At 40.2% G+C, this 12,012-nt stretch overlaps 1 protein-coding gene across 1 annotated transcript in view; it reads left to right on the forward strand.

Moving 5' to 3' along the window:
* The first annotated feature begins 418 nt into the window (after window positions 1–418).
* The window catches only part of LOC124272216 (MAM and LDL-receptor class A domain-containing protein 2-like), a 41,309-nt gene continuing 29,715 nt past the window's right edge, over window positions 419–12,012 (forward strand). The window contains exons 1-2 of the mRNA XM_046707369.1: window positions 419–670; window positions 6,458–6,610. Coding sequence (XP_046563325.1) covers window positions 619–670; window positions 6,458–6,610 — 205 coding nt within the window. The 5' untranslated portion in view covers window positions 419–618. The remainder of the gene's footprint in view (window positions 671–6,457; window positions 6,611–12,012) is intronic.

A 12,012-nucleotide genomic window follows, 5' to 3' on the forward strand; every position in this document is an offset into this window, starting at 1 on the left:
TAGAAAGATTGTCCCCCTGTGTGAAGTATAATTCCATTATCGTCAACCTGTAATTTAATTATACACATTGCTCAGCAGTTTTCTTTGATATTGTCCGCATTGCGTACAACCACCGGTAGATGTGGAAACCTTTCTAGAATCCGCTACGTGGATTCATACAGTTTACACATCGTTTTTGCAACCCACACCTGGACCCATCATACGTATTCATATATCAGGTAGAATGGTTGCAGGGTGTGACAGTCCATATAGATTGAAAGGCACTGGTACAAGCAGATCTTTACGTTGATGGTTGTTCAGCGTATGTTCAATTAAACCTTTAATGTGAAGCGTTCTGGTTTACTGAAGATAAATAACGGTTCTGCACGGAAGCTATACTTGATGTGGGCTGACTTGTTCTACTGCTTAGCCCTGTTTCTGAATAGAATATTGTGTGTGAAAGAACCAGGAAGTAAATTAGGCATGTTGTACACGCTATAAGAAGAAATTCTAAAGGCAAACCGACTTTAAATACTTTAGGAATAACACGTAAGGATACTGAAGTATATCGGCCATTAAACTGTTGACATACGTGGAATAAATGTTCAAGTGTCTATAGGAAGCTATCGTGTGCACGTAATGGCGATAAGAGGGCATCTTTACGTGTACCTCTGGCTGGCTATCACGGGAGGTAAGTGACAGTGCATTGGCTGGGCTTGGTTCGTGATGATGGTGATTCGTGGGATTGTACATGTGAATATGTGTGTTCTAGTTCTAGTTCTAGAGAGAGAGTTCTAGAGAGAGAGAGAGAGTTCTAGAGAGAGAGTTCTAGAGAGAGAGAGAGAGTTCTAGAGAGAGAGAGAGAGAGAGAGAGAGAGAGAGAGAGAGAGAGAGAGAGAGAGAGAGAGAGAGAGAGAGAGAGAGAGAGAGAGAGAGAATCCATTTATCTACAACATAAAACGGCCAATTAAACCGTTCATTCAACAATGACAGTGGTCTGTAAATAATCAAATCTGGACCAGACAATCCATTGATTGACATCAGCATCAATTAGGATGCGATGCCATGCATCAGACCATGGCATCAGACCTTGCTCAAGACCAATTCTGTCCCGGATCTTCACAGGTTATCTCCTGTAAATAGAGGTATTTGTATAGGCAGATATAATCGTGGTGTGTCGTGATTGATGTCAGGTTTGTTCTCCTCATGTGAGGGTGTCGTCTCTCACATATCTCTCTCCCCTTCTCTCTCCCCCTCTCTCTCTCTCTGTCCCCTACCCCCCTCTCTGTCAGTGTATCTATCTCTCTCCCTCCCGAATGGTTGGGACGCTGTCTAATGCTATTTATAGACTGGCTCAGAAGTAGGCCAGTGGCACTTATTCGGGGTACAGAATATGGCAGAAAGAATTCAAAGCGAATGCTATACAGTATGTGTTGAACAACCACTGCTTTTGAAAGCAGGCGCTGTAGCTTGGGGCAACGCACTGTATTCCGGTTTGCGTACGTGTAAACAACAAAGAATAGTAACTAACTTACGTGGCATTTTAGAAGTAGGGGAGTTCAATATTGACAAACTTTATGGATAACGGCGAGAACTTATGGGTGTCAACTTATTTATTTGAAGACCACGACGTTTCGGAGTATATTCCTACTTCTTCAGGTGAATGAAAGCCTGGTACATAGATAGTTGTATATGTACATACTTATAAAACAGTGATGAAATAACAAGGGAAGTCAGACTGAGTATTTAATTAGAGCTTGCAAAGGTGGATGGACAGGTGGAAGTCAAGGATTATTAAATATGTATGCCTGGATTAGTAATCCTTGGATAATAACTTCGTGTATTTCGTGAGTGCGACATTTTTTAGACCGATGTTTGTATCGTTGTCTTTGAATTATAGGTGCATATGCCATAACACTATTGACCAATCCCCTTACACGCATGGGTCAAGCGTGACGCTTCCGACCGAATGTTTCACATTGTTCACGCGTCACTCTTTGACCAAAGTTTGACCATGTGAAACTGAAGTCAAATACTCTGTCACGTCTCACAAACCCTGATCGAAGATGTTAAAGTAAAGTGGAATGATTCTGTTCAATGCCACAACAACAAAATATAAGTGGAAACTGACAACCGACAAACATTATCATTCAGTTACTTTGTTCGAGGAATACATCCGTCAATATGCAGGTCACAGTGACAAAGAAATGTGCTCGATGCCACGTGACAATGTCACACATTTCGACAATGAGGGTATTATCCCTTACGACTTGCCTGAAATCGATAATTGAAACTTCGAGGCGAACAGCTTCCAGAGAACACTTGCCATATATGGAATGTAGACAATTACTCCGTACATCGAAAACTGTAGCACGCTGTTGTTGTTTGCGGTTGTTGTTTGGTGGTTTCAATCACAAGTTGTGCGTAGGATATTCGTAAAGAGCGCTCCAAGGGACATAACTCTATGGGGTTCGCTTGAAATAATGTTCGGCTGGTGGAGGGCGCGAGAGTTTGATTTATTGCAACGTTGCATTAATTCATTCGAACTTATTAATTTAATATTGTAATCTAAATACGTAATTGTTTTTGGAATAAATTATTATAGTGTAGCTTCCCTGAGGCCTGATAGTTTTATTGTGAGAAATGCAGTATTTCTCTTTAGAGAAGTGTGGTGTGATATTGGTGCCTTTAACAATCAGGTTTGTACAATACATGTAGCGTTCCGGGGTATTACAACTGGTGATAACTTCTCAACTTTGTACCGGTTGTTTTCACATAGGTGTAAAGTCATATTGGTGATCCGAGATAGCACACGTGACAACTATGCATGGGTCTTTGAAAAAAATAATTTAGTTCGATCCTAAGGAACAATCAATCAACGCATTATCGGCTAATCCTGGAAATAACGGACGCTGTTTTTATAACAGGCAATTTTACAAATGTGGGTGTATTTCATCTACTGTGTTAACTTTTCGTACACAAAAAATGTACTTTTGGTAAGTCCACTGTCAAGATAACAGTGATTAATCTATCAACGTACTATCGTTTAATCTTTTGATTGAATATTTGTTAAAACACTAAACTGATAAACCCTCTCTTAATGCACTTCCACGTGAATATTGCATGACATGTAACACAGTCACCGCATCAGACACCCCACCCCCATCCCCAATCGTTTATTGTCTGTTCATTCTCCGATAAAGAGAAGAAAAAGTAGGGTGGTGGAAAAAATGTTGGAGACTTGCGTCTACGGTTGGAATACAGGGCAATGAAGGTGTCTTCAAATTCCGGGGCTCAAATCTACCACATATTGACAGGGTGTACTGCGCCCTCGTTGAATGGTATATGCATCTAAGTCGAGCGACAGCACATTAATCAGTTCTAGACCAAATGCAATCAAGTGCCTATCTTTTATAGGTTGGTTGGTTTCTCGCACTCAGCAATGTTCCAGCTGTCGGTGGTCTGTAAATAATCGAGTCTGGACCAGACAATCCAGTAATCAACAGCATGAGCATCGATCTACGCAATTGGGATACGATGACATGTGTCAACCAAGTCAGCCAGCCTGACCATCTTAGTCGCCTCTTACGACAAGCATGGCTTCCTGAAGACCAATTCTAGGATCTTCACGTGTCCTATCTTTTAGGATCTCTCTAGTGAAAGTGTTATCAAGTGACATTTATGAAACCTCCCACCATCCAGATTTTGTCTCTATCTTCTAGCCACAGAATGTATCCGGTAACTGAAAACAGGTCACGTAAGTAGGTCACGACACTTTGCGAGACTTTAGTACTTCCGGCGACAAACAACGTTTACGGCAATGACGATAGCACTGTTACGAGGGGCATGTCCTGACTAATCATACTCGACACACGCTGCGTGACTTAGAAAACTATGATATGCATCAGGCTACAAAAACACTTAGACTATGTTGCATGAACAGCACGTGTATATCTGTCAACCGCTGTGCAGCAAAGTGTGGTAGTACAATTGATCCAATCTCGTGAAGTCATATTTTGCGGTCGCGCAATTTGGAACCAGAACTCGTTCTTGAATGCATGCGAGTCACCGGAAATCTATTACTGGAAGTAGCCACTCGCGACACGTACGGGCCCTATAGCATAAAAATGGTGCAAATTGTAAATTTCATTGCTTTACTCTGATATGTTTTATACTGAAGAAGAAGAAGATGTACTGTCCATAAATGTCCTCATGGGTCAAGTGGAAAAGCATGAACTCAAAAAGTTACACCGGCAAGTTATAAATTTTTGATGGAGACGTTAACATTGTAACGGAAATATTAATATATTAAGGTCAAGAGAGTATGATCATGTTTCCTTTACACGAACTACCATCCTTTCTCAAATAAGATCAGAACTTGGAGCAGCTATGCTGACCAACTACATGAATACTGAACAACCCCCTCTCTCTCACAGCCACACACACACACACACACACCACACCATGAACTTTATCATCCAAGGAGATATCGTTTTGACAGTAGATTTTGTACAATGCCCTGACAATGCTAAGGCGTCATGACTTGATTACGTCACAATGCTATGACATCGCTGCACTACAAGTCTAATGGCAGTATCGTTTTCAGAGATGTACATTTTTTAAATGAAACCTAATAATGAAGAGTGATTTTTGATGATAAGTAGAATCTCAGCCTCGTGTCTATTGATATCAAATATATCAACACTCGTTGATAAAAGTAAAAATATCCGAGGCTTGCTGGCTTTATCAACTCGTGGCGATGTATTTGATATCAAAAGACGCTCGAGTGAGATTCTCCATTTATTACCCACGTGGTCAACGTATGGGTAGTTGCATACTAATCTCGTACGTCACACGAGTGTCGTATCGCGTTGACCTGTGTCGTAACAACTTGACCTGAGATTCTAACGATTTGATTGGATAACCGATGACCTCTCAATTAGGTCACATTCTGACGTAACTATTTTTTCATTCATAACAAACACGTGAATCCATTCATTCTACAACTTAAATGCATTGTGGGAATGTAAACATCGCGAACGTTGCCGTGTCGCTGTTAAATTGTGAGCCGAACTGAGACATTCTACCCGTCGCAAAACGTAAACGCAATGTTTCCACCAGTGATGTTAGCCGAATGAAGCAACTGCAAACCAAGAAACGGGGTGCTACGGAGTAGTTTACTGTAGCATTCGTCACCATAGGAGGCTGTACGAGGCGATGACAACTGACATGCATCGTGACGTCGGTTACCAAGGCAGTGACGTCATTACAGTGACGTCATGCAAATATTGTACTACAGTGCAAAACTCATCCGCAACCTCTTTATGAAACCGGTTTCGGTTTGAAACCAAAATATTAACAAAAATACGCTATTTTGTCAATTTAATGCATGTAAGACGTGGGTAATAAATAAAATACCACACTCGGTCTCATTACATACGAATTATACGAAACTCGTGATCTTCCTATGATATTCTGACCTCGCTTTCGCTCGGTCAGATACCATAGGAAGGACACTCGTTTCGTATAATTCGTATGTAATGAGACCTCGTGTAGTATTCTCTATATATTCACAGTGGAGATAAGACCGGGTGTACCTGATACCCTAATATTATATCTACATTTGGCATAGGAGTATAATTAAGAATGGCCGACCTTGCCTTTATGGTCTGGTGAACTAAGTTAGGGGCGGCCCATGAACTCAAGATTTGCATATCACAGTCTCACACCCGTGTTACCCCCGTGTTTATGCATTCCCAATCCCTGTGGGGAGAACTGAGTGGGTGAGTTTAGTTTTACGCCACTTATAGCAATACTCCAGCAATATCACTGCGGGGGACACCAGCAATGGGCTTCACACAATGTACCCATGTAGTTATCGCGCATCTACGTCAGCAAATAATATGTCCCGCCCAACTTTATATTGAATTGCTAACGATCGCCAGCACACAAAGTCAGACGCCTAGACCGCTCAGCCACAGCCGCGGTGGCAGAGCGGTCTAGGCGTCTGACTTTGTGTGGAAGCTGCGGTTGCTGAGCGGTCTAGGCGTCTGACTTTCTGTGCTGGCGTTTAGGTGCCTGACTCTGAGGGTCAAGTGCTAGAATCTGTACTTTACTAAGAAAAAGTAATCCCAAATATAACATATGTTACAATTAATGTGAAACCACCGAATGACTGAGGAATCAATCTTAAGATTTCATCGATATCAGCAAACGGTTTAAACACCGGGTTCCCCTTCCTGATTGATGAAGGCGGTTGTTTCAATTGATTTGGGGGCGTCGGGTAGCCTAGCGGTTACAGCGTTCAAACGCCACACCCAAGACCCGGGTTCAATTCCCAACACGTGTGCAATGTGTGAAACCATTTCTGGTGTCCCCCGCCGTGATATTGCTGGAATATTACTAAATTAAAAGCGGCGTCAAACTAAATTCACTCACTCACTTCAATTGGTTTTAAGTGACTCACGTTTCATTACAGTTTCACAAGGAGCAGACCTTGACTGTGACTTTGAGACCGACTTCTGTCAGTGGACACATGGATCATCTGTCAGACAATGGCAGAGACATTTATTAGAGACTCAAATAACGGGAACTGGACCAAACACGGGTCACACCATCTCAGGAAGTAACGGTAAGTATCAATACTAGTATACAGAGAAGTTCCGTTAATCCTACGATTTTAGTCCTTTCTTTAGATTTAGACGATTTTATGCAATTTCACGTCAGTGATTTCTGGCAGAAAATCCTTTTCCGTCTGTGATGCAAAGCAACCAATTTTCTATTGAAACATATTTTAATGTATACGAACCCCTTTCATAACTGGGGCGGTGGGGTAGCGTAATTGTTAAATTGTTGTATAGGAGGGGTAAATAGATCGAAAAGGATTGCCATTTTATTTTTCTTATGAAATGTGACCTACTTAACTTGATGAGTTTGATTAATGAGTTTTTAATTCCTCTCACATGACCTCACACGTGGGTTGCTAGGTGACCTAATGGAAAAACCCATCCTTATCAGTTCAAGACACTCATAAGGGCATCTGTTGACATGGAAAATACTGAGACTACAAGCCAGTCTATGTAGGTTGAAACGTTTGAGTAACTGTATTTAGGCATCTTCATATCTGGGTATATGTATATGCCGTCTGTTTGTTGTTGGACTGGCCGTGATCTGATGTGTCTAGTGATCTGTCTGTTGTAACATCTAATCATCAGCCAATCACTTTACCTGATATTTTATCCATGAAATGAAATTACGGTAACATTCATGAAGAAATCACACTGTATGTGTTATAAGACTCAGTCACAACTTGAACCAAGACAGCTGTCTCCACCATGTCCAGCTTTGACAGTGTAAAGTCAGAGAGAGATAAATCCAGGTAGGGGTCACTGTCCGTTTACTTCATGACACAGTTGATGGGAAGTATGCTGATAATACATCGAGGGGCTCCTTAGATCGTTAAGTGGTCAAAATGTAGCCTGACCCATGTAAACTCATCTGCTGTGTATTGAATACCCTGAAACTACCATTAGCATTGAGTTGGTGTGTGCTTTAAACAAACTACAACGATAATAGCCCTTCATGAACTGATAAGGGTGGGTTTTTCCATTGTGTCACCTAGCAACCCACGTATGAGGTCGTGTGTTAACACACAGTCTTCATATTATAACGCGTGTATGCCATTCTTAATGGCAGTTAATTCATCTTTGAAGAAGGAAAAACGCAAAACATATCATTTTATTTAACTCGATGTACCGTTTAAGCAGTTAAGGATAAGCAATCTAAGATGTCTCCTGTGCATATACATGTAGTTAACACCATGAGAAGATCCGGGTTAGAACTGGTTCAGGTTGGTCTAGAAGCCTAGGCCCCGTTTCACAAAGCTATCGTAGCGCCATGACTGTCACAAATCCTATACTGTAACATAGACTTACGACAGTCGTAGCGCTAGGATAATTTGTGAAACGGGGTCCAGACCCCCAAAATGGGGAAAATGTGGTGCAGTAGTTCTGGTGACCGAATGGGATGTGACTTTTCACAATCAGGAATGATTTAGCTTTGATTTAAAGCCGGTTGTCATCAGCTACCGTGCGTCAATATGCAAGGGCCCTTTAAGCTGTAACATATCAGATCAGTTATGGTAATATTTCAACCGATAACTGGATGGTTTAATTTAATAACTCTGGTTTGGATAGACCGATTTCCATAAAAATAGTAGTTTTGGAATGCTCAGATCATGATTTAAAAATGTGGACAATTGCTCATCGCAAAGATATTTTGGTAAGGTCAAAGGTCAGTTTTAACAGAAAATGCATTTGATGAGAACAGTATGAATTAAACTTTACAGATTAAATATTGTTTTTTTTAATTCAGCTATATCATTTGAAGATCATATATACGTTTGATTGGCACTGTATGCATTGCAAGGAAATAAAAATTGCTACTTTGTATTTAGATCGGCAAAATGTTACAAAATGTCAGTCAAACAGTAACAGCTCCATGATTTACATAGTATCAACGATACCAAATATGTCGAAGATACTGTAAGACTGTCATTGAAATCACACAACATTACAGAAAGCTCTTAAATGTATAATGCTATTATAGCAGGTGTCTTTCTTTGCTCATCAAAGAATGATGGGTCATGTCATCATAATGCAAGCATCATTTCCTTCATATGAATCCGTATCTATTGTTCTTAATAGTCATGGTGTATTCCCAGTTGACATGTTATCACGGAGGAATATCTGATGGAGATCTATTACGACAGAAACCCATTGCTTTAAATACGAAACATTAAGTGCCAGCTTTCATGGACCACTCAAAGATATTCCTTGATAATATTTATATAAAATTTCCACTATAAGGTTCATAAAACTATGCAGGCCGCAGTTTTAGTAATATTTATGATATACACGAAAGAGTTACACATAGCCTCGTCATAACTAGCTCTAAATCAAAGCTAAATCATTCCTGATTGTGAAAAATCACATCCCATTCGGTCGCCATAACTGCACCACATTTGGGGATTCTGGCTTGTAGACCAGGGACCCGTTTCACAAAGCCCTCTTACCGGTACGACCTCGTAAAGCAGGTCGTAGACCACCTCCTACTTTTTTACCCTGTTTCACAAAGACCTCGTATATTTACACTGTACCGTAAACAGCCCAAAATGTAGGACCCCGATTGACCTGTCGTAAATGCTTTAGGAGGTCGTAAACACTACAAAGATGGCGTCGTCGTAGACCACCTCTTACTTTTTTACCCTGTTTCACAAAGACCTCGTATATTTTCACTGTACCGTAAACAGCCCAAAATTTAGGACCCCGATTGACCTGTCGTAAATGCTTTAGGAGGTCGTAAACACTACAAAGATGGCGTCAACGATTATGGCACTGCAAGTGATTAAAACGCGCTAACAAAGAAGACCTGAGAAATTTTGAGACAGGTCGAACGTGCTCGACACTCATGTTGTTTTCTAACTGTGCAGAAAGTTAGAGCCCCAACTGAACAAACCTACAAGGCGTTCACATGCTATTCCGACCTCCCTGCAAGTGTTGTGTACACAGAGGTATTTGGCAAAAGGGGTTTTCCTCAGTGAAATCGGGGATCTCCATGGAGTATACCGAGCTAGTGTGTCAAGAATACTCCGCGACACCGCTAGTGCTCTGGGGCGGTATTTATAAAAATTCTAAGAATTAAAAGTTACTCCTAAGTGTAGAAAATACTGAGAATTTTGTGAGAGTTACTCTTAATTTTAAGAATTTTCTCAAGACCTATTTATAAAGCCTCTTTACTCTTAAGAGTACTCTTAGAGTGAGGAAATGTTAGGAGTCCTCACAGAGGACTCCTAAGGCGACCTAAGAATTTTCTTAACTCAACAAAATGGCGGCCGCTAGACAACGCAGCCGTCACCTCAGACATTTTCAAGAACGTAAGGACGTTTTAACTTTTTACAATGACAATGAATTAGTCAAAAGATTCCGTTTTGATCGAGCGGGAATCATATTTTTGACAGATTTGGTGAGAGAATCTTTGCAATCACCCACGGACAGAAATTACTCTATCGCACCTGAACTGAAAATTGCCATCACCTTACGCTATTTATAGTCCAGTGGCCATTCTTCAAAAGGCCTATAAAAATAGGAGCAACCCCAACCGATGGTATAACAAGACACAACCTATATTTTCTTGTACATATATGTGTATTCTTCAAGAAAAGTATGGTTGTGGTCATATGAAATTGGTATGTAATATATATAATGCTCTGTTTCCATGGTTACAAGAGCAAAATATGTTTCGGACGGGAGGTTCACTTAACCACCCACTACAACATTATTTGATGGGGTACAACTCTCATCTTTTTTTTAAAATGATCTGTAATGTTCATCAATTCTTTCAGTACTAATCATTAACTCTATTGAAGCCACCGATGGACACAATGAATTATTTAATGCATCAGTTAGTGCAGAAAAAAATAATTGATAGTTTTCATTTATCATAAATAATTTTCAGAATGACACAGAAAGCCCTGTTTACACTCATATGATAGCACATGTAGAGGGCATTAATTTATTTGAAGGTATGTTACCATTACCAACTGTGACTAGGTCAAACAACCATTCTCAAAAACACTGTCTATTCATAAAGTTTCACCCAAGATTTTATGGGCGCTTAATTATTACTAAATTTGGCAATGTTTGTTGAGAGTGATTTCCCCTTCTGCTATCCAATATGGAGTATTAGTGACTGCTCTGTCTGTGATGACATAGATATTGAACACAGTGAAGTTTCAGTGATCAATGTAAGTTGGACTATGATGCTCATTATTGTGTAAACAATATAAGGATGGATTTGGCACCACCTGCCAAAAGAATCCGCCCAGTCCCACCAGATATAGGACATTGTATTCTCTGTCATAGACAGCTTGGGGAAAAAGGGAAAGAGGCATCAAATATTGTAAGAAAACCCACAGTAGATGGACTGCAAGCATTGTTTACAGCTTCTGAAGTACGTCTGGATGAAGTGTATCATCATCTATTGCCATTCAAAGATGATATTTTGACAGGGACTATTGAAGTTGCTTTTCACAAGTCTTGTCGAGCATCGTATACCAGCAAATCCAATTTGAAGCATGTACATGTAGACAACAGTCAAATATCTGACAACACACAGTCTGATGAATCCATATACAACAACACCCGCTTAAGCAGAAATGACACATCATCATTTAACATCCGGCAACATTGCTTCATTTGTAGCAAAGGGTGGAAAAAGGGTGAGAAACTAACACAGATTGCCACAGGAACAGGGCAGAGTACACATGAAAAGGTATTGGCTGCAGCTATTGCTAGAAATGATGAAACGGTTATTCTACGTATGACAACCTATTCTGACTTGTTTGCCTTCGATGCAAAGTACCACCGTTCTTGTTATGCTGCATACATCTCAGAACGAAACATTACAGCAGCAAGGAGAAAGTTTGACCATGACAAGGGAGATTCAGAATATGACAAGGCCTTTAAGCAACTTGTGTCTAACATTCAAGAAACAATACTTTCCAGGAGTAAATCTGTAAAAACATTATCTCAAGTAAGGATGGAATTTGAAAAGAATTTGTCAAGTTTGGGAATGCATGTTGAGGTGTATTCATGGAAACTGAAAGAGAAATTAAGTCAATATTTTGGAGAAAAACTTGTTTTCATTGAACGCCATGGACGTTCAGACTTATTGGTCTCCAGTACAGTCTCTGTGGGTGATGCTCTACGAAAAGCATCTGAATTGCAAGAACAGTATTTCATTGAAGATGCTGAAGATCTTTGTGATCTTACACCAACATCTGGACTATCTGAGATTGATGAAAGACAGATCCTTCATTCTGCAGCCAAGATATTGAGATACCAGATGTCAAGCATTTGTGACTCAAATTTGTATTATGAACCATGTACTCAACTAAATATGTTGACATGTGCCAAATTTGTTCCCAATTTACTGTATGATTTTGTAATGTGGGTTACCAACGAAAAATCATAC

Source organism: Haliotis rubra, unplaced genomic scaffold, assembly GCF_003918875.1.
Source record: "Haliotis rubra isolate DU_JTF1 unplaced genomic scaffold, ASM391887v1 Scf1672, whole genome shotgun sequence".
Lineage (NCBI taxonomy): Eukaryota > Metazoa > Mollusca > Gastropoda > Lepetellida > Haliotidae > Haliotis > Haliotis rubra.